This window comes from Amphiprion ocellaris, chromosome 11, assembly GCF_022539595.1.
Source record: "Amphiprion ocellaris isolate individual 3 ecotype Okinawa chromosome 11, ASM2253959v1, whole genome shotgun sequence".
NCBI classification, from domain to species: domain Eukaryota; kingdom Metazoa; phylum Chordata; class Actinopteri; family Pomacentridae; genus Amphiprion; species Amphiprion ocellaris.
Genome location: NC_072776.1, coordinates 4,946,142 through 4,973,983, shown reverse-complemented (window position 1 = coordinate 4,973,983; position 27,842 = coordinate 4,946,142). Strand labels below are relative to the sequence as shown.

Genomic DNA, 27,842 nt, shown 5'->3' with positions numbered 1-27,842 from the left:
TGTGAGTGCAGAAGCAGCAGAGGTTGGATCAGACAGAAAGCAGTCTGGTGGATGTAGAGGACGAGCAGCAGACAGGAGTTCACCTTAAATGTGATGATGATGAAGGACTGTGATGATGAAGGACTGTGATGATGAGGGATTGTGGGAGCGGCTCCACGTGATGAAAACGGAGGGTTGTCGGTAAAAGGAATCGATCAGAGCAGAGACGGAGAGAGACGAGCTTTTCTTCCAGGTACGGTCGAGCTTTGGTGCATTTCTAACTCACATGTTGCGTGTTTCTGTTTTATTTGCACTTGAGGAGCAGTGTTCGTGCAGCGGTTTGTGCTCGTTTATTTCCGACGGCGTGGACTCGAGTCCGTTTGTCACGTTAATCACGGAGATGATTGTGTGGTTGTGGCTGTTGGAGCTGCAGCCTGCAGAGGATCACCTGTGGATCCCGCTAATGTGACCGAAGACGAGCAGCTGATTGGCTGAGATGTTCACCTGAACAAAGGCTGCAGGAGGTTGGAAGTGGTGAGAAGAAGCAGAGTGGAGGTGTGGACGGTGGAAACCATGAATGCGTGGAGGTAGAAAGGTGAGACAGGAAGAAAAACACCGGGTAGTCCGAGAGTTTCTGAATAGATAAATAAGATTAAATCAACTTTATTGATCCCTCATTGGGGAAATGTACGCGTTACAGCAGTGAGATGGAGAAAAGCAGGACGAGAACTATAAAAGTACAATAAGGCTAAAAATAAAGATGCGGCTCATTCCAGAACTGGAGGATATTTTACATCAAATAATCCATGGAGAAAATCCTAAAACATGCAGTTGTTGTGTAAATGTTCTTGTCCTGAGACCAAATCAAAAATGAAATGAAAATATTTTTTTAAAATACCAAATAAGTCTGGAGTTCCTCCTAAAATGGCATTTTTCTCTTTAATTATGCTGACATTTAAACCCTCATATAATTTAGACAGTTGACTTCTATTATAATTCCCTCCCCAAACCTCTAGACACCAAAACTGTTTTTTTTTTTTGTACCAGCAAAAACTTAAACTAATACCTTGGACAACATAACAACAATAAGTGCCACATCTTCCCTCTGATGTCCTCTTCAAGTCTGTCTTTTCCTCTCAAACATCACCACCAGTAATGTCTAAATATGCCATAAAGGTGAACCAACAGAAATGGACCAAGCATCCATCGTTGTTGCTGGTTTTGCACGCTCCGAATTAATGCCGCACTTGAAACTGCTGCAAAACTGTCACCTCTCCTCACTACAATGGAAACAGAAAGTCTGAACTTCTATCGACTTCTATTAAAATTCACTCCATAAGTAGTCATGTTGAAATTATCTATAGAGACCAAAACCAGTCTTCTCCTGGGCTGTAAATGTGTTTATTTGTGCTGTAAAGTTGGGCATTTTAAGATGGAGGTCTATGGGGATTGACTCACTCTTTGTGCCTGCCTCAAGTGGCCATTTGAGGAACTGCAGTCCTCCTGTTGTCCTCATTTACGGGCACCAAAAAAATGTTGTTTCATTGTTAGAAAAAAAATCCAAAAATTCAGCAAAAAAATTCCCCAAATTTCTGAAAATTTGCAAAACCTTCAGGAAGAAAATTCCAATAATTCCGTAAAAGTTTTATTTGAAAAAAATCCCCCAAATTTGGCAAGAAAATTCTTGTAAATATTTTCAAAAAATGAGTAAAAATCTTCCAAAAAAATCCTAAAAATATCTAAAGTGATTACATATATATCAGTAAAACTTCTAATATTTTCTTTAAGAACATTCACATAAAAATCTCTTTATGTTGATTTTTTTGTGAATGTCGTTAAACATTTTTAACATTTCTTTTATTCCAACCAAAAAATTTTCAAAAATTTCCCAAAAATGTTGAAAATGTGGACATCAGAAGTTTCACTGTGAATTTTTAAAAATTTTTTCCACATTTTCAAACTTTAAAACGGGTCAATTGTGACCTGCAGGACAACACGAGGGTTAATTTTTTCAGACATGGCAGTTGCCTCTAGCTATTTGGCTGAAACACAACTCGTGTATCAGATATCTCAGAAATGCCTTGAGAGGGGAATTTCCACAAAATGTGCACAATCGTCCACCTAAAGTGAGAATTGGTGCTGATTAAGTTCTGTTTGTCTTCACTGAACTAACTTAAGAATTCACCCACAAATTCTTTACAAAATTGCGCACGAATGTCTAATAAGATGAAATAAGGACATTTTACATTCAAAAGGTCAAAACTCATCCTTGCTGTGACAACATAATAGTCATCAAAAACACTTTTCAAAGCCATTTCTCAATTACAGATGGAAGGGTGTATGTACTTTTTCTTGATATTTATCAGCAGATTTAAAGTAAAGCTCATTTCATCAAGCAACACATCATTGTATTGGAAAATAGTTCCTTCTTGGACGTAAATGATAAGTGGTATAAATCAGCTCTTAGTCATCTGAACAGGTTGTTTTTTGCTGTCAGATCCAGTGTGCAGCATCTGCTATGGATTCCAGGTTAAGGTGGGGCAGAGATCTGACTTGATTTGACTCCTGCATTGACAGCATGTCGGCGAAGGCTTTGGTTTCTGCCCCAGCATCTGTACAGGCTCTACGCCAGGTTTGGAGGGCTTTGTAGATACCACAAGCAACGACAAGAATGTAGACAACTTCACAGCTCGGTGCCAGCTCTGCTCATTACTGTCATCAGCAGTGTCCTCCTAAAACAACACATCCCGTCATTTTCTGAGTGGATTTTCAGTATTTGGCTGCTTGAACACTGGCATACATACACAACATACATGTGTCATCCATGTGTAGGACGCCGTTCTTGGTTTGTGATGCTCCTCAGGTGACAACGTTGGCTGGTAGTTCTTTACTTTCTTGGCTTTCTGATTAACGCTGTCAGCAGGCTGTCACACTGAGGCTGATCTGCTCAGCAGTGAGGGTTTTTCTGCTCGGTTCTGTCGAGTGTTAAATCACTGTTAGAATCTGTCAGATTCAGCTTTCATGGAGCTGATGTTTGATTAGTCAGTGACTTGAAATGAGGAGCAGTGTGCTCTGTCATCACCATGTTAACGCTGTCACAGAAGCCTCTGACATTCTTTGTCTGGATTCTTCGAAGGTTTTTTATCGCAAGTCGAACCAACTAGTGCAGCTTTTCCCTTTCCATTATATAATACACTGTTTTTGTCACTAAAATGCTCTTAAAGTACAAAACTGTCAGTAACTCAGCTATGTTTAGGTGGTTGTTCGGTCTTCTCAGTTATAAACGAGGGCTTCATGTGTAGTCCAACATGTCCTCTGACACATTATTCTTTACATATGTTATGGTTAGTTGGGTGCACACTAAATAACTGACTGAATGAAATACATTTGGCATAACACTGACTAAAAAAATGCACATTAAACTGTTTTCCACTGCAGGAACTAGTGAGCTGATTGTGCAACTTCTAGTCATAGGAACTGCCCCCATTGGACTTCTTTCAGTCATATTTATGGGGTATAAAACTCTGCAGGAGGCCCTGAGACACTGCTACATGTGGCTAAATGCTAACTGGTTAAACTTTTACAACATAACAGCATCTTCCCTCCTGATGTCCTCTTCAAGGAGCCTCAAGTCCTCAAGTCTCTGGCTGTCTCAAACGTCACCATCAACAAGGTCAAAATTTGCCATATAGACAATAAAAAACAAACAGAAATGCACCAACCATCTCAGTTCCATCCATTGTTGTTGATGTTTTTGTACATTTAGAACTGATATCATGGTTGAACCTGTGGCTTCAGCTCATGAGTCTGTTGGATCCTTCATCCACAATGGAAACAGAAAAGCAGAAAAGGCCTCTTAGTTTAGAAAGGCATCTGTTGTGCATGAAATGTGGATACATGGTAGAAATTCCTCACAACGGCTAGATGTGGCTAAATGCTAATTGGTTAAACTTGAACAACATAACAGCATCTTCCCTCCTGATGTTCTTTTCAAGTCGCTGTCTTCTCCTCTCAAATATCACCATCAACAACACAACAAAGCAGCAACCATCTTATTTCTGTCCATTGCTGTCATTGTTTTTGCTGAGAGCTGACATGGCGACTGTAAAACTGCTACCTGACCTCATGACTCTGCTGGATTCGGCACCAAAATGGAAACAGAAAGGGAGCAAAGGCCGCCAAACCTCTTTGTTTCTACCCCCAGTTCTTGGTTTTAAAAGGCACCCGTTGTGCATAAAAAAGCAGACGCTTGGTGGAAATTCCTCCCAGCTGATTATACAGTGGGAAAACATGTGGATGGTGTTGTGACGGCTTGTTAAAACCAAAAATTGCATAATTACTGTAATTTTTTCAAAGCAATTTGCAAAGTATTTGCTAATAGTGGCAGCGCCTTCCTGGAGTTTAAAGACGCTTTTCTACCAAAAGTTGCAAGGAAGGTGAAGTTCCCAAGAACTTTCTCAGGAGCAAAAGTTCCTCCAGTATACTGTAATTAAATAAGAGAAGACTGAAGACCTGCTGGTGTCTCAGAAGCACCACAGCTTCAAGTTCTGTCAAAATCCGTTGCAAAACTGCATAGCAAAACCTAGACTTGGTGGTTGATACATCAAAATCTCTCCAGCTGCACAATCCTGGTTGTTGTCGATCATGAACTTTAAGCTAAGAACATGTTTAAATCTACATTTTCTTTTAAAACACAGCAGCAAACACTAGTGCAACAGGTCAGGCAACTGAGTTCCTCCAAAAGGTTCGTATTGTCTGGGGAAAGTTCCTGAAATCAGATCAGCATCAGTTTCCCTCTGATTCATGGTTCAGCTACATTTTTTAAACGTATTTCAAGTTGATGATACTTTTCTAAGAGTAATAAGACAGAAAATTGTGTGAAAATTGCAAAAATCATCATATATATTCATTGACATATTAAGGAAAAAGTAAAAATAATCATCTTTATATCCAGTTGATGCAAAGAAATAACATTGGATTTTCATCATTTTAAAATCACACTGGTGGGCAAAAAGAAAAAGAAAAGCACAAAAGCTTCACTTGTCTTAACTATTATTGCAGCCAAATATAATTTTTTAATTGATTCAACACTTGATAGTTGCTTAAACTAAAAAAAATGCAGAAAAATAGGAAAATTTTCACATTCCAACAGTTGGAAACTCCAATATATTAACTACATACCGTTATTAAAAAGTGTCAGATTATTGTGAATAAAGCCAAAAAAATAATCTCAAAATAAAATTAAGGTCATGGTTTGTTGACAGCAGCACCTGAGAAGACTAAAATATAGTTTAAATGACTTTAAAACTTTACCAGTGGAATCACGATGGTGGACAAAAACAAACAGAAAAGCAAAGAAGCTGAACCCATCTTAACTGTGATTGCAGATAATGATTATTTTCTTTATTGATTAAACACTTGGTTGTTGTAAAAGCATAAAACACAAAATAGAGAGCTATTACTACTACTACTAAAAACTGCTTTTTATTACAACAATCAAAAAAATTAAACCTATCAGCTACATATTGATATAAAAAAAAACAGAAATTCTCATAAATATTTTTTTATTCCAACAAAGTGTAAAAAGCCTAAAAATATCACATTTATATTGATATAAATAAAGAAAATCAGCTGAGAACTCAGACAGAATCTTTGTTTAATTATTCAGAATGCAGTAAAATTAAAATCACGGTTTGTTGGTAGCACGCCTCAGAAAATAAAATATAGTTTAAATAACTTAAAAACTTTGCTAGTGGAATCACGATGGTGGAGTAAAACAAATAGAAATGCAAAAAAACTAAACTCATCTTAACTGTGATTACAGCTAAAGATTATTTTCTTTATTGATCAAACACCTAATTGTTATTTAATTTTTACAAAATGTAGAAAATAGAGAACTATTACTATTATAAATTTGCTTTTTTATTACAACAGACAGTCGAAAAATTAAACGTATTAACTACATTTTGATACAAAAAGGAGAAATTCTCACATAAATAGTTTTTTTTAGTCCAACAAAAAGTCAAAAGCCTATAAATATCACATCTACAATGATATAAATAAAGAAAATCAGCTGAGAACTCAGACAGAATCTTTGTTTGATAAATGATTCAAAGTAGGTCAGTAAAATTAAAGGTCATGTTTTGTTGACAGCAGCGCCTCAGAACGCTAAAAGACTGTTCTAATGACTAAACTTGACGAGCTGAAGCAGTCTGCATGAATAAATGAGCTCCTTGCTGCCCTGCAACTGAACCCTGACCTCAGGTAAACACTCCCACCTGTCAGCTGGAGTCTCTCAGCATTTCCAGTACGCCTCCTGCTCTCCGGTTCATGTCTCGACATGCCGACAAACACCGGCGGTGGGTGGAGACAAGGAAAGAAAAAAAAGAAAAAAAAAACAAGAAAAACCGGAGAGCATGTCAGACTGAGAGCCAGTGAGAGAAAGAGAGGCGTGAAGGGAAGGAGCTGCTAGTGTGAGAAAGGAAAAGGGAATTTAATGCTGCAGTTTGTGGGTCGAAGTATGACAGAAAGTGAAAGAGGAGGGAAGACGGGAATCCGGAGGACGGGTGAGACACGGTGTGGTTGAATCACTGAGGAAACATTCTGTCAGATTCTCATTCCTTCTCTCTCTCTCTCTGATTCCAGCCTCCGGAGAAGAAGAAGCCTGCTGGTAACCATGGAGCTTCAAACCCAAGGAGATCAGGAAGACAAATGAAGACCTCCACCTGACTTCTTCTTTTCCTTCCCCACACGTCCAGAAACACAGGAGGAGGATAGCAGCTGTAATAATTCCCCAATGCAACACTTTCAGGAACTGACAGGTTGAGGAAATAGACGACGGAGCCCAGAGCAAACCAAAAGAAGTGAACCCACCTGGAGGAGTATGGGAGGTGAGAGTCGTCTCCTGGATGTCAGACCCCCAGGATCAGATGAGTAGATTCGGCAGCAGCTCCAGCTTGCTCCAGGGTCGGAGGTTCTACTGCCGGGAATGGGCCCTGGAGAAGCTGCGGCGCTGCCTGGACGCTCGGTCCCTGCCGGGCCAGGCGCCGGGGCTGCTGGTGACCGGGGGTCCTGGAGCCGGGAAGACCGCCCTGTGCACCGAGGTGGTGTGGCCCACCTCCAAGGTAGGCCGGGCGGTCGGGTTGGCGCAGCGCTGCCTGGCCTCCCACTTCTGCCAGAGGGAGGACCAGAGGAGCCTGGTGCTGTGGAGGTTCGTCCTGGGGCTGGTGGAGCAGCTGAGGGCCTCACCGGTGCTCTCTCCTGGGTATCAAGACATCCTCAACTCCCCCTCTGTGGCCTCGGCTCTGGAGCCCCTGAGCTGTCAACGAGACCCTGATAACACCTTCAAGAGGTTTGTAATAAGGATTGGCTGATATGTTGTTTTTTTTCAGACCGATCTGCATTAAATGTAATGTTTTAACAGCATGTGATAGCAGAGAACCTTCATTAATAACTAGTAGAGATCCACTGATATGTTGGTTTTTTCAGGTCGATCTGCATTAAATGTAATATTTCAACAGCAGAGAACCTGTCTCTGATAACTAGCAGGGATCGACTGATTTGGGTTTTCTCAGGGCTGATACTGATACTGATTATTGACAATCAGGAAAGGCTGCTGACCTAGATCTGGAACATGCATACATTAAATGTAATGTTTTAACAGTAGAGAACCTGCCATTCATAACTCGGCTTCTTCATTAATAATGGTGACTATAACTGAATATGTAGAATAGAAATATGAGTGTTTAAGTGTTAGGACACTCAACTGAGATTGATCAGCTTGTCTCCTGCAGTTGCTGTTCTTCTCTGTTTTCGGAATATTTCACTGTTAAACCATTATTAACAAGAAAACCCTCAGAGAGCGCAGTCCTCCTCCAAGGCTGCTCAGTCCTCCTCCAAGGCTGCTCAGTCATATCATTTCGAACCGCTGAAACCTTGAAAAACTTCGTTCCAGAAATTACGGCACCATAGAATGTGTCCATTTAATATAGATGTACCCACAAACTAAATGACCTGCACTGAGCACAGGTGTGTGTTCTGCATGTGTACGTTATGTACGGATACTGAATCACGTGACCTAAAAATGTAGCGGGCGGCAGGAATTGATGGGACTCAGAAACACCCCCACAATTTAATCAGTTGTTCCTTGTATCATTTCTGATGGATAAGTCCTGATAAGTCCTCAGCGGTGGATTTGTAGTTGAATCACAATCATGTGATCATCAGCAGGCAGCTGACGTAGCATTCACTTGTTGTCATGGTTACAGTGACATGCCGCTATCTGGCAATGATACAGAAATCTTTAACAAATCCATGGATCCAGACTATAAGCCGCATCACTGCCAAAATCTAATCAGGTGGTCCTTGTGTCATTTCTGAACTTCCCTGAAAATTTCATCCAAAACTGTTAGTCCGTTTTAGAGTAATGTTGCTAAGAGACAGACAGACAGACGGAAGGACAAACGTACGCTGACTGTCACGTAACTCCGCCGTTCCTTGATAGAGTTATTATTGCTTTCCAGACTCTGTTTCGGGTTCATCTGTAGCTGCCTGCTAACTTAGCCGTTAGCCGTTAGCATAGCCTTAGCCACTGTGAGAGAAGCTAACTTCCTGGTTTGTGTTTCTGGTTCAGAGACATTTCTGAGACCACAGAGTGACTCCAGACAGACAGAGGAGGAGAAGTATTTCATTAGCAATAATTGGTCAATAAAATACCAAATATCAGCCATGGTAATCGGTCTATTGCTAGTTTGTGTCACTTTTTTTTTTTTTGCCATTCCTGTTTTTCTGAATCACGGTTGATCTGCAGACAGCAACATTTTCTGGAGTAAATTTCCCATCAGTTTCCTGCCAAACGAAACAGGAGGAGAAAGTTGCCGAAAGGAACTGTAGCATCCAGCTGCTCAGCGTGTGTGTGCATGTTGGAGTGTGTGTGTGTGTGTGTGTGTGTGTGTGTGTGTGTGTGTGTGTGGCTCAGCAGACTTCATGTGTGCGATCTTTCTGTGTAAATGCTGCCGTTGGTGGAAACAGGAGCAGCTGTTCATCCAAACACGTGTCTGTGGGAAAAGTGTTTATCAGGTTCTAACATCAGGAGAAAACAAGCTGCTGGAAACCAGCTCAGCAACTTTGTTCTGTTGAGTAAACGGTCGTGACCACACAGTTGAACACCTGGTTTATGGGGATTATAAAGGCAGCGCTGATAATCTGGCTGTTGTAAAGCAGAAAAGCTTTGATTAATGATGTTTTGTAAGCTTGATGATCTTAATGCCGTTAGGTTAGATCTGTAGCTGCAACTCAGGCTCCAAACAACACATATGTTCAGATATTTGCTTTGATGATGCACAAATTTTAACTCTATACAACTCAATTTGTTTGTTTTATTTGCAATTGACAGTCTAAAATATAGAAAAATCCATTTACCAGTTGATATAAGAAAGAGAAAAGTAGGAAATATTCACATTTGAGAAGGTGGAACTGGTAAAAATCTGTCATTTTTGCTTGATTGGTGACTGATTAATTTGCTATTCGGTAGATTGATTTAATTTGTTATCATCTTTGCATCAATGTGATGAAATGTGTTAGTTTGTAAGGTGTTTAATTTGCTGGATCAACAAAAAAACAGGACTTCTCGGTTCATTTTTCCCAAAAACTGGTTCTGAATGGACCTCATTAAACACAATACATAAAGAGATTGCAATTTAAAACCATAAATTCTGCAACAAAAGTTCATATGTATTTAATTTTAATCCGTCCCACTCAATATAATGCGTAACTCTAGCAAATACATAGCAGAAAACACAATTCTATTTACATACTCCATGCCCAAAAACATCATTTTGCTTTTCCCTTAATTCAAATACATGACAGAGCCATTGATGCCGGTATATAGAACAATGACAATCCAAAGTTGACTTTCTCATCATGCATCATGCTTAAAACAAAAAAGTGTTAGTTCATTTTTAATCAAACTTTGCTTAGTCTTACTGTATACGATGTAATTCTGACATGAAATCACAGCTCAGTGCTGCTGAAAGTCGACAAACCGTGATGTTGAATTAATAGTTGGAGCTGAACATTTGAACAACACACAATAGAAAACTCCTCGCTGTGAAAAGAAAAATGTGAAATAGCAGCTTGTGCTCATGCTGTGGGAAACGCTGCACCTATTTCTCTGTAAGTAGAGGCGATTTTCTGCAGGTGTTCAAACTGTCAGCGGAGAGAAAAACACACTCGGAGCCTGTAAATGTAAATTGTGACCATCGACAGTAGCCGGGACAGTGGCAGGAAAGAAGACGGCAGCGGCCATTCTTCCTGCTCTGATATTTATTTCTGCTCTCATAATGCGACCCATTCAGCGCCGACACAATGGGCCTCCAGTGTGAATGAATGCTACCGTGTTATTTACGACACAACATCCTTTCAGAGAGGGGAAAAATAGAACAAAGAGGTGAAAAATGCCTCCATTACCCCGGTGACCGTCTCAGCACCAGTCAGCGAGGTCACTCTGCTCTCCAGGAGGTTTCAACTCCCTGCCGCTGTGTTTACCCTGAGCCTTTAACTCTCCTGCTGTGTTTGCTGTCTTCTGGTGTGAAGCACTGAGCTGGATTCCACATTCCCCTCAGACTGGACCGCAGCCAGCAGCTGTTTGTGTTTGGAACTCTTCTGAGAGAAAGTGGCCGTGGGCGAAACTCCGCCATGTGAGAACAGCCGTCAACCAGCTGATGAAACGTGGGCTGGAGTTGGCAGCGAAGGGCCGAACACGGGGAACATGTGGGGAACATGTGGGGAACAAGCCTTAAACCAGCCACTACACTGCAGAAGCTCAAAATCTTACCAAGTCTGTTTGTCTTACTTTTAGTCAAAATGTCTCATCCCACTTGATTTAAGATAAATTCATTTAACAAGTGACAAGAAACTATGACAAATCCAGATGTTTCTGACTGAAATTCCGACTCTATCTGCAGGTAGAAGGAGCCACCTCACATTAGCTTATTGCAGAAGTCCCAGAGGAGCCAACATATCAGTGATTTCAGGTCACAAGAGTCATCTCCGGCCATACATAAGCTTATGACACTCTAAATATGTTCAGTTATTCATTCGTTCAGTCTGCTGCAGGACTTCTTCCGGCATCACCCATCCATCCATCCATCATCTATACAATGCTTAATCCTCATTAGAGTCACAGGGGTTGGAGTCTATCGTAGCTGACTGAAGCTTGTTTCATGATTGATGCATCCACGAGGTCCATGTGGCTCGGTGTGGACGAATTTATGTGATTTTGGCAGCCACGCCCCCTCACACGGCCCTTGTCAAGTGGAAAATTTCCACATCGTGCACCTCCAAATGCAGATGGAGACAAAAACTAAAACTAGTTCAGAAATCCAGGCATTTCTACGATTCATCACACAGAGATCACCGTGGTAACCCGGTTATGAACAATTCATGCCGTGAAGTTAAAACTTAAACGGTTGCCAGATGCCACGTTTTAAGTGGTGTAAACGATGGCAAACTTCTTCTCTTCTAGTCTAGTAACCGTGGTAGACGTGTGTTTGCGATACACTGCCCTCTGCAGGTTGGGAGTAGACACCGCATGGAGTATAAAGCTACACGTTCTGTGGAGCGGATTTCCAAGCGTCTCATTTCTGCACGTTCATGTGGAAAGCATAAGCCAGCCTTAGGGTGAAGGCAGGGGACACCTGGACAGGTAACAGGGATGCACATAGAGACAAACAGTTGCACTCACATTCACACCTACGGACAATTTAGAATCACCAGTTTATCTCAGCATGTTTTTGGACTGTGGGAGGAAGCTGGAGAACCTGGAGAAAAGCCACACATGTACAGGGAGAACATGGAAACTCCATGCAGAAAGATCCCAGGAAGGCCGGGACATGAACTGGGGATCTTCTAGCTGTGAGGCGACAGTGCTAACCACCACCATTTTTCTCACTGTTTAACCCTCTAAGCCCCGAGCATTTCTACTCTCTGTGGGTTTAATTTTCAATGCAGTATAAAATCCTGCACCTCTATGCAGAAACATCTAGACTCAGAAAGAGCTCAGAAATGTTTTCTGTGCAGCGTAGCAAAGTTGTGATGCCATAGAGTGTAAAAAAAGATGAAATTCTTTGATTATTTATTTGACAAAAACTGTGAAAACCTGAAATCAACATATGCCCCCAGGTGCTTTGAATGTTTGAAAGCAGAATGATGACTCTACATACTTTAGATGTTTTACTATTTACATTTCTGTTTGCTTCCATGCTTCTCTCTTATCTGCTCTGTGTAAACACTGACTGCAGTTCAGCTGGAAAGAGCCTCAATGTTTGTCATGTGCCTGTTGGTTGAAGTCAGTCATGATTGTTCAGTTGCACCAAGGAGCAAAATTAGTTGTTCTTTACAGAATCTGATTCGAGCAAATGAATTATTTTTGGTGAATTTTTAAATGTGACATTGAGACTAATGTGGCTTTGATGAATTATTCTGATTTTAAGCTTAGATTTGGTTCAGTATCCCAATCAAACAGGACATCAGTGGATGAGTAGTTCAAGGACCAGCAAAGATTTGTTCTGTTTTTTACAATTTCTGGCTATGATAAATGTTTTAAGTTCTGCAATTTTTTTTAAGATTTTCAGAGGGTTAATGACGACCAAGCATGGCACAGACATCAGTAGCCAAAATATCTTTAATATTTACATATAGGCATACTGTAAGATACATGTACAGGCGGTCCTTGACTTAGGTCAGAGTTCCGTTCCTATGGATCGAGGTAAGTCGGAACTCTGGCGAAAATGTAAGCAAAGCCGTTCCGTGCATCACAATATCGATCAGTTCTTCATAAAAGTCATGAAAAACAACGACTTTCATGCATGTATGAATCATTTTACAGGAAGATAACAGAATATTGTAACAGACTGATATTGTTGTTGATGTTGAGGTTTCAATGTTTATTGTTCAGTTCCAGATTTACCTGATGTCAGTGAACGTGCCATGTTTAGTTAGCTCACCTCTGATTGGCTGAGAGTCAGCAGTAGACAGAGCTGGGAACAGCGGCTAATTCTGGAGCTAAGTTATGGGGTTTTTCTAGTTATTCTGGCGTTGGCTACGGTCCACAGTAGCCTGTATGAAGGTTCAATAAACCAGCAGAGAACCAGATAAAGTCTCACTCATTCATCACAGAGGGTCACTACAATATGGTGACCTGTTTTTACAACTTGACCCATGTTGGTCGGTGTTTCTTCCTGTTCCCAGCATTTTATTCTGTCTAATTTCACTTCCATGGAGACGGCTTTCCTTTTCTTCCAAGCATCAGAAGAGTCTGATTACGCTGGGAGCCATAATGAAGGACAAAAAGTTAGTGAATGTAGCACAATCCAAGGTGGTGTACAACCAGAGAATGGAAACAAAGCCATCTTATAGTGCTGTGTGACGACGTATTCATCCGCTCCGCTCATCAACTAGTTCCATGGAACCAGTTCTGATCTAATGACGGAACACCGTAGATCAATGACGTCGTAAACCGAGGACCTCCTGTACTCATATTTATTGTGCTTACACAAACTTTTTACCCCTCACCCTAACTGGTCGAGGCAGACAGCTGCCCTCCCTGAGCCTGGTTCTGCCGGAGGTTTTTACTCTTTACAGGGAGCTTTTTCTTCCCACTGTAGCCGAATGTTTGCTCAAAGGGAACCATTGGATCTTCTGAAGCTGCTATTTTGGAATGTCCAACACACACATTAAGTTTTCCAGATTAAGATAGCTTCCCCCATCACCACATTGTTCCAGTATGGTCTACTATAATCCAGGCATGCCGTCAGCTCTGGGTGTGCAGATGTTGAAGTATCCGTCTGTAACACTGAGCTTCCAGACAGCAGATCTCATAGGAACTGTGTTCTCAGCTCTAGACAGGTGGAATGAGGTCAGTCTGAGTGTTCTCTGTTTTTAAGGTGGCGGTAAAAATCTCAATCAAATCTGAGTGAATTTAGATGCTTGGTGTGTCTTTTTATGCGCCGAAGCACTTAATTTGAAAGTATAATAGTCTGAAATACTTTGCCTGAAAGCCCATTGAGGAAAAAACACCAAAGAGTTTGCATTCAGAAACATCAATGTAGGAAACCTTCAAAATTCTGACTAATCAGATCAAGAGAATGCTGCTATATTGGTGACTCTAAAACTTTACAAACTGGAAGATTCTGTCATTTTTATTCAGCGCTTCACCTCAGAAATCAATCCAATGTTTGCTACTGTACAGATTGTACTTTACATTTACTATTTTTACAGCATTCAGTGGCTAAATCATTGGATTTGTTGGGTTTCTCTCTGTAATATAATGTTCTTTCTTGTCATGATTTGGTCTTTTGTCTTTTCCATTAAAGTTCTAGCAGCAGGAGGCAGAATATTAGAACATATAATGGAGAGTTAAAGGCAGCAATAAGAAGGAAAAAAAGCCGACGTGCACTGACAAGGACACACATATATACTATGAAAAAAGCAGTTTTGTGTGAGTTTTTAGAGCACTTTGTTCCACAGAACAAAGCTGCACAGGTGGAGAACCGACAGCTCTGTTTGCTCTGTGATCAGGTCAGAATCAGGTGAAAACATTTAATCTCTGGCTTTCTAAGTTTGGCTTTGATTCAGCCTCCTAATTACTGCTGGCCGCCCTCAGCGGGTCCAATTAAAGCACTGTATCAGAGGTCAGTCACAGATCTGTATCCAGGACCGAACGGAAATCAACAATAAAAGCCTGATTACTGGTCCTCCTCCTCTGCGTGCGACCGGCCAGGGAGTGTAGCTTTAATCAGATGACTAAAGCACACGGCGTCGTGATAAAGCTGCTGTAACCTACATCCTGGACGGCGTTTCATCTGCGTTTAACTGCAGGACGTGTTCACAGATAAAAGTCGGGCTGTTGTGTAGTTAAGGTAATGAGATGATTCACTCGCATTAAGGAAACGTCTTCAGACACGAGTCTGATGTGAAGCCGTGCAATAATCGCCATTCCTTCTCCTTAACTAATCAGCAGAACTTTGATAAACAGCTATTTAGATTCTCAGCATGAAGCCAGATCCTCTTTCCAGCCTCTCAAATCGGAGCATTTGCTGCTTCATTACCATTTTTAAGCCGTTCGCATTTAATATTTAGTTGTTTTTTGACAGTTGGCTGCACAAAATGATCAGTTTGGAGACGTCTCTGTGGGATATGGGAGCATTTTTTCTGTCGTGGAGTAGTTGAAAGAATAATAGTGTTAATTAGTGGTGGAATCAGCTTTAGTTGCATCCCTAAAGAGTTTTTTGTTAACTGTGATCAATTCAGGGGATCTCACTGAGGTGGACCACCTCAGTTAAAACACTTCTACAAAAACATGGGGATGTTTCTCTCTACAATATTGTTAGATCTTATTAGAATTAGTTAGATACGTTTATTTAGTATATAATATTGTAGAATCTTACTCTTAATATTTAAATTACTCAGACAAATTAGCATTTTATATAATGTTGAAAGGTCTTAACCTCATTAATTAAGTTAGTGAGATAAATCTGTAAAATATGATAATGCAGTTTAAACTTTAAAAAAAATAGTCTGGCATTTTTGTATCATATGTACTATTGTACCACCTTAACCTAAATATTTACATTTTTAACTTTAAGAAAAAAACATTATTTACAAATGTGAAGGCAAATGTGTATGTAATATCATATTGCAGGGTTTTAACTTTTTGAAAAAGAAATTATGTATGGTATATAATATTATAGAACTGTAACCTAAATATTTAAATGTTTTACTTTTTTAAATGATTATTTACAAATGTTTCTATTTTCCATTACTTTAATATATTAATCTGTATGATTAAATTCGTGGGTAAATCTGTATGTAATATAATTGTATAATTGTAGGATTATAACCTTCATATTTAGAGGAGTCAGAAAAATTAGCAATCTGTAAACTATTGTAGTGTCTTAAATATTAAAATTAATAAATTACATTTATAATATTAAATATTGTCACATCTGAACCCCAATATTTAAATCACTCAAGTAAATTTGTATAAATCATCATATTACAGCATTTTAACCCTAATTTTTCAATTAGTTCTGTAAGTTTGTACTATATAATATTGCAGTAATGTTATTGTACTTAAATATTTCAATTAGGTAATTTTTTATGGTGTAAATATTATACGGACTTGTCGTTATTTGAATTCAGTAAATGTGCATAAATTATACTACTGCAGGGTTTTAACTTTAATATCTGGAGGTAAATCCAGGTAAATTTGTAATGTTAATTTTAGCACTTTAACCCTCCTGTTGTCCTCATTTACAGGCACCAAAAATATTGTTTCCTTTTCTGAAAAGAATCCAAAAACTCAGCAAAAACTTCCCAAATTTCTGAAAATTTGCAAAACCTTCAGGAAGAAAATTCCAATAATTCCTTAAAAGTTTCCCTTAAAGGTTTTTTTTTTTTAAATCCCCAAATTTGGCAAGACAATTCTTATAAATAGTTTCAAAAATGAGTACAAATCTTCCAAAAAAATCCTAAAAATATCTAAAGTGATTACATATTTATCAGTAAAACTTCTAATATTTTCTTTAAGAACATTCACATAAAAAATCAACCAAAATCCAGTAAATTTCGTTGTATTTTGGTTGCTTTTTATGTGAATGTTCTTAAGAAACTTTTTAACATTTCTTTTTTTCCACCAAAAAATGTCCAAAGATTTCCCAAAAATGTTGAAAATGTGGACATCAGAAATTTCACTGTGAAAATATATATATATATTGCCACATTTTCAAACTTTAAAACGGGTCAATTTTGACCGGCAGGACGACACGAGGGTTAAATGTACGTTCTAAGTGACAGTGACTGGGGTAGACTGGTGGGTGGAGACGCAGATAAATGGTTCTTGTTTTAATGAACCATCTTATGACCGTGTCTCCAACATGAAATGTTTCTTGGTTGCATCATTTGCCAAAGTCTAATCGGTGCGGATGACTAATTCCTCTGATGTTGAAACATCCCACTCCCTACACAGATCCTGATATCTCCTGTTAACCTCAGATAGTGACCCTGCTTCTATCAGCTGCTCATTAGGCTTCTGCATCAGAATCCTGCTGGTTCTTCTGGCCTAGCAGCTCTGTTTACAGCTCTGATGACCTCCTCCCAGTGTTTCACAAACAGTTCTGGAACTGCAGCTTCTGTCCTGCTAGTAACACACTCCCTGGAAACGCTGCTCTGTTTGCTATTAATAAGAGTAAAACAGCACATTTACACACACACAGTTAACATCCGAGGCTGAACAGAGCTTTGTTTTTATCTGCAGCTGAGTTTTCAACCATAAAGGCTTCTTTCAAAATCAGGTTTAAAGGATAACTGGACGTGGTGGTCATTGGTAAACACAGACATTATCACTAATAACACACATGCAGACACACACCCTGTGTTTGCTGCAGGATAAAGGACTCTGTGTGACCCGTCCAGGAGGTTAATTACTGTTTGTCACCTTTAAAGCACAGAATTAAAAGCAGAGCTGCTGCAGCATCTGCTCACGTTTCACAACAATCCATCCAGCAGCCGTGCAGACTTTTAAACCAAAGAGGTGGATGGAGCAACAAGCTGATGTTACTCGGCTAAAAATATATATAATATATATATATATATATAATATTTCAGGGTTTTAACTTAAAAAAATAATCTGTATAATATGTAATATTGTACCATCTTAACCTAAATATTTACATTTTGTGTCATGACATTGTGCGTCTAATGTTTTGTGTTCTTTGTGTCTCGTTTATGTCATTTTGTGTCCCATAGGTATAGTTTTGTCTCTGGTTTGTGTTGTTTCATGTCATGTTTTGCTGTGTTGTGTCCAATGTGTGTTTTGTGATGATTTGAGTTGGTTGGGTCTCATTTTTCTTTCATATCTCAATTATGTGGTCTCTTGTCAATATGTGACAGGTTTCTCTTTTCGTTTCTGTTGTTTTTTATCTCATTTGTGTTTTTTTGTCTTATTTGTGTCATTGTGTGTCTTGTAGTTGTATTTTTTTTGTCTTAGTTATGTTTTATGTCTCTCTGGGACAGTTTTGTCTCCTTAGTGTCGTTTTGTGCCTCATTTTTATTGTTGCGTGTCACATTTGTTTGGTTTTCTGTCTTGTTTAACTCTATGTGTTTTTAGTTCACGCTGTCTTGTTTTTGGCTCCAAAAAGCGTCAGATTTTACAGTTTCAAACCATATTTTGGGAAAACCGTACACTACTGTTAAAATTTGGCTGTTTCTTCACTGTAAAGGAGTGAAGATATGAAAATTTTTAAGCTAAGCTCAAAGCTAAGTTAGATTGAAAAAGTTTAAGTTTCAGGGTAAAGAAACCAATGTCATAAAAGAAGCTGAAGAGAAGAGAAGCAGAGGATAAACTGTGTCGGATCCCAGCAGATCTCCTTCAGTATCACAGCTTTACTTTACAGCTTTGCTTCTGTTCTTTGGCTCAGATGAAGCATCACACAGCAGCACGATCCACACCGTCTTCAGACTTTACTTTCTTCTGACATGTCGTTGTGATCGTGCTCAGTTTTAGTAATCTGAAAACTTTCTACCGCAGAGCAAACAGAGCGCAGTTTGTTCAGTGAAATAACTGGAAACAAAGCAGTCGTGTTCAGAGCTGTTGAGCAGAGAAGTTTAAATATCCTTTCCTCTGGAGAATCAAACATTTTTCTGCTGTATAAAGTGGATTATTGCAGGGAGCTGTCAGTTTACAGCCTAAAGGCAGCAGACGGTCGGCCGAATAATGAGAACACTTTATTGTACTGAGTCTATCTGCAGATATTGAGTCTGTAAAAGGATCTGCACTTTGTTTGTATGGCAGGAGTGAAAATGTTTCTTTATCAATCAATTGCAAGCATTCATCAAAATAGCTAAAACTACATTGAACCTCCTGAGAACCGAGGGGAAAAAAGCATCTTTCAATCTAACTTTTTTGTGATTTCCTGCCTTTTTGGAGCTAAAACAACAACTCACAATTTAGAATTTTCTAAAAATATTTTCATTTTAGAGACAACAGAACGATTTTACCATAAAAATGTATATCAGTGAGACAAGAATTCTGATCCATTTTCTAATGAAACTTTAAGAAACTAAATTAAAAAACAACAGTGTAAAAAATTAGGAGGTTGAATGAAACATAGTAATAAACAACTATTTATTGTATTACATTAATTACTTTATATTCAGTGTGTTTATTAGCCCACAAAGAAATGTGTTTTGGGGCAGAAATTTGAATGTAAACAAAGAACTAGCATTCTAGTTAGCTATTAGCTAACCCCATTAAATCATGTCCATATCAGCTGACGTTCATAAAGGGGAGATTATTTTTCCTGACAAAAATTTAACTGAACTCTGAGTTAATATTTATAATTCCTGACATGTTCATAAACAAGAAAATATGTGATTAGCATCAGTAAAACAACAATAACTGAACAATTTTTGACTTTGGGGAGTTTTGCTGCCGTCTCCATTTTGTCTCAGCATGAAAACAAAGTTCCCCTCATCCCATCCAGTCACTGGAGATATCAGTGGAAAGACCAGGATGTCCTCTATTAAGCACAACAGGATTTAGTGGGGTAGCTCAAATGAGTTCAAAGATATAGAACAAAAACAAAAGTCCGGTACAGAGGACATAACCCTCCTGCTGTCTTCATTTACGGGCACCAAAAAATATTGTTTTCTTGTCTGAAAAACAATCAGAAATTCCGCAAAAAAAATTCCCCAAATTTCTGAAAATTTGCAAAGCCTTCAGGAAGAAAATTCCAATAAGAAATTCGTTGGATTTTGGTAGATTTTTATCGTGAATGTTCTTAAGAAACATTTTTAACATTTCTTTTTTTCCACCAAAAAATATTCAAAAATTTCCCAAAAATGTTGAAAATGTGGACATCAGAAGTTTCACTGTGAATTTTTTTTTCTTCACATTTTCAAACTTTAAAATGGGTCAATTTTGACCCGCAGGACGACACGAGGGTTATTTGGGATGTCCTTTGCTTCACTGATGGAGAAATTGTTTCTCTAAAATCATTTAATATGTTGTTTCATCTAAATTAACAAAAGATGCAGAAAATGCATAAATGAGAATCTAAGAGGTGTCTGACTATTCTGAGATGTAATTTGACACGTGAGAGTCTTAGTTTTGTTACTTGGGACAATCCATACAACACAGCTGATGTGATTTTCTCTGAATTTACTCTCAATTCAAGAAAAAGTCCACATTTCTACAATCTAAAGTGTCGCCTATGAGCCCTAAACTCACTGGACAAAAGCTAATTCTTCCCATAAATCCCAGTTTAACCCCTGCGTACGAGCATACATGAGTGTGCACTGATTGTGTGCACGTACAGGCCTGTGTGTGCGAGTGTGTCCAGGGTGGAGCAGAACATTTCAGGAGTTCCACTAACCTGACTCACCTTCAGATCCCAGCAGGGTGTGACTGCTGACGGTGCTCTTTAAAGGGCAGCCGCACCGTGAATGGTTTTACTGTTTTACAACGGGTTCCGGTGTTTAATTACGGTAGAAGATGCTGTTTTAGTGCTCCGTTTACAGCCTTGTTTCAGGGTTAAAGGCTTAATGCATACTAACATCTTCATTTTACCAACTGTTGCCGGTAGAAGCTCCATTTTATGGTCTGATGTTAGTTTGACAGTAACGACTCTTAAAGTGTAAAAGTTCAATGACTGATTTGAGTTTTTCTGAAACTCCCTGAGTTGATTTTATATTTTTGCATCCAGACTGCGGATCTAAAAGCCCCAGAGTTACGCAGGGGTTCTTTGTAACATATGCGAAATGGAAAACAAAAGAAGCTCGATGAAACATTTCATGTTGTAAAACAGCCTGAAGTCATGGCAGAATACTGTGCAGCAGCTGCCGGATTATTGATTGAAACTATTTCATTTAATATCACGACTATATGCAGAAGGTCTGACCTGCTCCTGTCAGTCAACGTATAAGAAAACACTCACATAGTTAGAGCTCCTTTAAACTCCCTCATCCGCCCACAGTTCCTGCAGTTTTCACATGGCTGTCTTGTGTTTAATGTGCTCCTTTGTGTGTGCGATTGTTCCTCAGAGCAGTGCTGGGACCCCTGCTGGACCTTCCTCCCCCGGCCCAGACTCTGATGCTGGTCGTGGACTCTCTGGATGTAGAACATGGACCAGGTGACAGAGAAGGGAAGAGCGGCTCCATTGCAGAGCTGCTGGCAGCTAATCAGCACCTGCTGCCCGGCTGGCTGCTGCTGGTCTGCTCCATCCGCCGCCATAATAAGGCTGTTTCCAAAATGTTCTCAGGTATATATTCACCATAATGGGTGCTGCAGAATATCAGTATGTTCTAAAGTTCTGGGGCCAGACATGAATGAAAACATCCTCTTGTGAGCCGCCAGGATTGGGCAGTAAAATCCTGTTTTCCTGTCTGTTTGTGTCACAACCACTGATTGACAAACAGCGAACAAACAATAAGACTCCTCTGGCTGTGAAGATGATGATGCACTGGTTTGCCTTTGTAGTGATCCCATCCAGGTGATCCTTGAATCTTTCAGGTGTTTATTCCATCTTGGTAAAAGCTTCTTTCATCAATTGAATATGGCCAAAAATAAAAATGCAAGTCTTCCACTAAAAGGTAGGTGATCGGGGTCGTCGTCAGCAGTGATAATGTGGTCACAGCATCTTAAATAGATATTTTCATATCTAATTTTACTTTTGCACAAACCTTATCATGTTTATGAAAGACTTGCTTTTAATTTTTTGGTGCTGAGACCATTTTTCACCCCTGCAAAGAGACAATATGGAATATAACTGTGAAACTGTAATATGGATAACTAAGACCGAAGCTGTTGCCACAAACCAGGAAGTTAACTTCTCTCACATTGGCTAAGGCTATGCTAACGGCTAGCGGCTAAGTTAGAAGGCAGCCACAGATGAATCTGAAACAGAGTCTGGAAATCAATAATTAATCAAGCTTTCAGATCTGGACCTTAATGGGCAATAAATGTGATAGAACAGTGAAATATGAAGGAAATAAAGAAGAACAGCAGACAGAGGAGAAAAACTGATCAATCTCAGTCACATAAACAGAGGAGATCGTGCTAATTTAATCACTTTTATTTCTATTTTACATATTCAGTTATAGTCACCGTTATTAATGAAGAAGCCTAGTCATCAGTGACAGATTCCTGCTACCACATTGTTAAAATATTACATTTAATGTGTATCAGTTCCAAATATCAGCCTTTCTTGATTAAAACTAATCGACATCGATATCGGCCCTAAACATCCATATCAGTTGATTCCTAGTTCGTTCCGTCTTGGCTTCTTGCATTGCATCAGTTAAATATGACCGCAGTGCCAAAAATTAGAATGCAAATCCTCCTCATCCAGGTAGGTCATCAGGGTCATTATCGCGAATGCTAATGTGGTCACTGCATCTTGAAATAGATGTTTCAATATCAAATATGAATTTTTCACAAACCCTACTGTATGATTTTGGTCATCATTGTAGGAGATCTGCATTATAATTTTTGGTACTGAGACCATATTTCACACATGCAAGGAGCCTTTCACAAGATGAAATATATTTCCAAAGCCCTACCTGAAAACGTTAACATGTTTTTTTTGTATTTATGTTTTGAATTATTCATTATATTGTGCCACCCATTCATCTTGATGTCCCCATTTTGTTTTAGTCTCTTTTATTTTGAGAATTTGTTGTGATCTATCAAGACAGATTTAACATTGTAAGTGATCGTAGCAGCCACAATAACCGAGTAAGATATTCAGTTATCTGCTAAGACTTAAATCGGTGAACGTAAATCAATATTGACTTTTGTATAATAAGAAATAGCATCCAAGCTCTTATGTAACTATAGCAAAAAACATAACTGGTGTTAAAAACTGGTATCGGGTGGAGGGTTCTTAGTGTTCCAGCTTCATTTAACAACAATTCATAAATGAAGGATAGAAGTGTTGTTATGTAGAAGTGGAACCTGTGCATTGTGTCTCCTCAGAGTTCTTTAATTAATTAAGGTCTTTTCCACTATAAACACTCTAAAACGTACAAGAACAGCCTGCTGTAGGTTTGTGGCATCAAAAAGAACAAAGAACAAACAGGGTTGCATGATGAGACCAAACTCTAAGAACAAATGTGGAAAATTCCATCTGTGTTCTGTGTTGTAGGTTTTCGTAGACTCTGTCTGGACGATCTGCGGAAGCCAGCAGCGGTCCGTGACGTGCAGCAGTACATCCTCTGTCGGCTGGATGAAGAAGCTTCACTTCGCCGTCAGCTCACCCCCGACACGGCCGACATGCTCAACCTGCTGCACATCAAGAGCGGCGGCTGCTTTCTCTTCCTCGAACGTGTTCTGGACGGTGTTGCGGCGGCGCTGGTGGGTCTGCGGGAGATCCGGGACATCCCCGGGACTCTGAACGGCCTCTACCTGTGGCTGTGCCAGAGATTGTTCCCCCGAGGGCTCTTTGTCTACGTCAGGCCTCTGCTCAACGTCCTGCTGGCTGCCCCTCGACCCGTCACACCAGAGCAGCTTTTCACTGCAGTCTGGACCCAGGACACCTCGCTCAGCCTCCAGGACTTCCAGAACAAACTCCGAACCCTCTCCGCTCTCCTGATCGATGGCCCCGGAGGCACCAAACTCCTGTTTCATGCCAGCTTCACAGAGTGGCTGACTGATGTTAAATACTGCACTCAGAAGTACCTGTGCAGCAGAACAGAGGGTCACAGCATGCTCGCCATGGCGCTGACCCTGCAGGGACCAGACCTGGATGTAGAGGACACCTGCCAGCTAGCAGCACACTTAGTTTGCTCAGGTCTTCATAGAGATAAACCCTCATTATTGGCACTGTGGATGCTGTGGGCAGGTGTTCCTGATGTTCCTCCCAGCTGCAGTAGAGCCCTCACCACATCTTTAGCTCAGCTTCCTGCTCTGGTCAGTCAGGATGTCCCTCATCTGTTGAAGAAAAGTGGGCTTGTAACTGCAGCCTGTTTTTCAGACGCAGACCCGAGTGTTGGTTTGGATTGTGTAGATGAAGAAGGGACTGATTTACAACAGGCTTTTGAAAAGGAGGCGTCTATAAGGAAGCTGCTGGAGAGCGGGGTGTCTGTGAACCAGCTTAGTTCTACAGATGGACAGACCTTGCTTGCTAGTGCGGCCTATGAGGGTTCTGCAAATGTAGCCAAACTCCTCCTGACACGTGGGTCTGATCCATTCATTAGTGATCAGCAGGGTCAGACACCGCTGACGTTAGCTTCCAGACAGGGTCATGTCAAAGTGTTGTCTCTGCTGCTGGAATGGGCCAAGAATCAGGACCCTGAAACTGCAGTACGCATGATGGAGCATGCCGACCACGAGGGCTGGACGGCACTCCGCTCTGCAGCTTGGGGAGGACACAGTGAGGCTGTCCGACTGCTGCTGGACGCTGGAGCAGATGTCAACGGATGCGACAGCGCAGGCCGGACAGCTCTCAGAGCGGCTGCATGGGGAGGTCACGAGGAAATCGTCCTCACTTTGCTGGACTACGGGGCGCAAGTGGACAAAGCTGATATCAACGGCCGCACCCCACTTATTGCTGCCGCCTACATGGGACATCATGAAACTGTGGAGATACTGCTGGACCACAGTGCACAGGTTGACTTATCTGATGGAGATGGACGCACTGCTCTGTCCGTCGCTGCCCTCTGCGTCTCTGTAGCAGCAGGAGTTAAAGGTTTTGGTGAGGTAGCGAGTCTGTTACTGGAGCGAGGAGCAGATCCGGCCCACAGAGACGATGATGGAATGACCCCACTCCTTCTAGCAGCCTATGAGGGCCACGACGACGTAGTTGAGCTTTTGCTAGAAGCTGGAGCTGATGTTGATGAAACAGCTGGACCTGATGGAAACGTCCCTGCTGCAGCTGCCGTTACTCCCTTGCTGGCTGCGGCAGCTATGGGCCACATGAGGACAGTTTCACGGCTGCTGTTCTGGGGAGCAGCTGTGGACGCCATTGATTGTGAAGGCCGGACGGCGCTGTGCCTGGCAGCAGCGAGAGGCAGCACAGAGGTTGTCCGAGCCTTGCTGGACCGAGGCCTGGACGAGAACCATAAGGACGACCTGGGCTGGACTCCGCTGCACGCCGCCGCCTGTGAAGGCCATCGGACTGTTTGTGCTGCTTTGACAGAACGAGGCAGCATGGCTCGTGTTGGGGAGATGGACATTGAAGGACGGACGCCTCTCATACTGGCTGCCCAAGAGGGTCATTGGAGCACTGTGAGGCTGTTGTTGGACAGACGTTCTCCCATCGATCACAGGGCGTACGATGGCCATTCTGCATTGAGCGCCGCCCTCCTGGAGGGTCATGCTGACGTTGCAGAGCTGCTGATGAAGCGTGGAGCTGACACCGATGTCCGGGACGCAGAGGGACGTCCTCTGCTGTATCTCCTGGTGTTGGAGGGTCGCCTGGATATGGCTACTCTGCTCATTGAAAAAGGAGGTGTGCCCCTGGAGTCCCGAGACTCTGAGGGCCGTACAGCACTTCATGTGGCTTCTTGGCAGGGATGTGTGGAGATTGTAGACCTACTTTTAAACCATGGGGCAAACCCAAACGCACAAGATGCAGAGGGGAGACCTCCAATGCACTCAGTAGCTTGGACAGGGAGTGCTAAAGTAGGACGCCGTCTCCTAGAAGCCAATGGTGTCAATATACATCTTGCATGCCACCAGGGGGCGACTGCCCTGAGCATTGCTGCTCAAGTTGGACATGTTAACATTGTCGGGATGCTTCTGGAAAGAGGGGCAAATCCTGATCACATTGATAAATATGGCCGTAGTCCAGTCAAAGTGGCTGGGAAACATGGACACTTTACCATCGTCCGGCTCTTGGAGAGCTACGGAGCCAAGCCATACCTGGGTCTGCTGCCTAACTCTAGTACTGTATCTCCTTCAAGACCCAACAAGAGCCTCTCATCAGGCATCTCAGAGGGTAATGGAGGTGAAGTAATAGCTGCTACATCGTCCTCTTCAGTATCTTCTCCTGGTTCCACAGCAGAACGATTCCATTCCATGCAGAGCTCCCAAACTTCCTCCACCTGCCACTCACTGGCCACAGTGCAGACGGTTCCTGCTGACAGCCTCAGCTTCATCCAGCAGATCCAGCAGCACTCACTGCCTCGCAGTCGTAGCCGTCCCTCCACCCTCCCTCCACCGGGGAGCCTCCATGGAAGCAGCCAGAGGCATCCCAAGGGCAGCCCTCCTCCTACTGTCTGCACAGTCACTGCCATGGTGCACAACTGCGAACTGCCCCAGAAAGGCTTGTCTGGACTGGAATATCATGACAAAACGAACAAGCAAAGCCTAATAAAAGCAGACAGGACTACTTACACTGGTGGTAAATGGCACTCAGTGATGGCTTCTCTGGGGATAATGCCAGGGCAGGACAGCCCTCTAGGTGCTAAAAACAGAGAGAGCCCTCCTCTGGGTTACCCATACCGCCTACAGACCCCACTTCAGCAGGAGGTTTGGGATTCTGTACCTCAGAAGAACATTTTGTCCCCCGTTTGCTACAGCTTCTCCCCCGCCCCACCTTGTAGTGCCTTGCCAGAGGATGTTATGGTCGCTATGACAACCACAGACCCGCAGCTTAATCTCAAACAGGCCATCAAACTGCAGTTTGAGGGTCCCACCAGTGCAGCCTTATACAAGAGAGAGACGCCCCTATGACCAGGATGCAAGTAAGTCACCCAAGTTACCGCTTTTTCTCTGACTGTATTTTAGTGCTGAAATGATTAATTCATCAACAGTCATTTTATAGTTGTTGTTTATAGTTGTTACAGTTGTTTTATATTTATTTTTCAAACAGAGGCTCAAATTTCAATGTGGAGAAAAGATACCATTTTGACTAACCATACATTATCATTAAAGGACAAAAATTGACAAATTAATTGATAAGCTGGATTAATTAGGTGTTCTATAAAAGCATAAAAGCTAAACTAGTGGTCTGTGGTGGCCTGTATTCAGAACATTCAAGTTAAATTGTGATTATTTCTGCTTTCAGGTGGAGCTAGACTTTCTTGCGGCTCGAGGAAAAGGCAGTTTCCAGCGTGAGTTACTGGGTTCAGACCAGAGAGGAAGAGATCTCTTTCTTTAGCGCCTTCAGACAAGCAGAGGAAGAACAAACCGAATGACATTAAAGCTTACATTCCTGCCTTTCCGCTGTGTGTGCTCTCACAGACGAGTTCATGTCGATGCGTTCAGAGTTCAGAGCAGCGTTACTGTGTTCATTTCCAGCTCGGACCTTCTTTTCCAGATTGTACTCTTAGTTCTGATCAGCACCAGTTACACGAATAAAGGTATTTTGTTCAGTTTTTTTTTTATTTATTTGAACCTATAGGACTAAGTTTAGAAGCACACAAGGCTGTGTTTGATTTGAAAGTCTTATTTTTCTGATAGTAAAGGAGTGAACAATCATGTTTAAGCAGCTCATGGCCTTGATCTTTATGGAAGACTTTGACATTTGCTATAAACTGGCCCCCATAGCCGGTCCTCTGCTGACAACCAAAACAGCCTGCAGGAAAGCAAACCTACCAAAGCCTGACCCTGTGCAGGTTTACGATACAGTACAAACTATAAAAGACGGCCAAGTTTACTGAACAAACTTGGCTCCCTGGCAGTGTGTCTGAGCAGGCAGGAAGGAAGAATGGGAATAAGGCCATTAGAACCGAGGGTGGATGTGGGAGGGCTGTTAATTCCGTACTCGTATGTGGCCTGAAGAGATTTCTTTATCATTTTTCATTGGATTAGTATTTAATGACATTCATTAATTAAATATAAAGTGGTGCTATAACATCCTCTA

At 41.3% G+C, this 27,842-nt stretch overlaps 1 protein-coding gene across 2 annotated transcripts; it reads left to right on the top strand.

Annotated features, from left to right (window-relative positions):
• The first annotated feature begins 71 nt into the window (after positions 1 to 71).
• Positions 72 to 27,842, top strand: ankrd50l (ankyrin repeat domain 50-like). 2 transcript variants are annotated; one of them, XM_055015415.1, is made up of 5 exons: positions 72 to 232; positions 6,625 to 7,330; positions 21,079 to 21,296; positions 23,181 to 26,721; positions 27,045 to 27,842. In XM_055015415.1, exons 2-4 carry the CDS (start codon positions 6,888 to 6,890, stop codon positions 26,708 to 26,710), a joined length of 4,191 nt encoding a protein of 1,396 aa, XP_054871390.1. In that variant the 5' UTR covers positions 72 to 232; positions 6,625 to 6,887; the 3' UTR covers positions 26,711 to 26,721; positions 27,045 to 27,842. The 2 variants fall into 2 exon arrangements, with proteins under 2 accessions (XP_054871390.1, XP_023134846.2); XM_023279078.3 differs by lacking the exon at positions 72 to 232 and adding an exon at positions 6,398 to 6,545.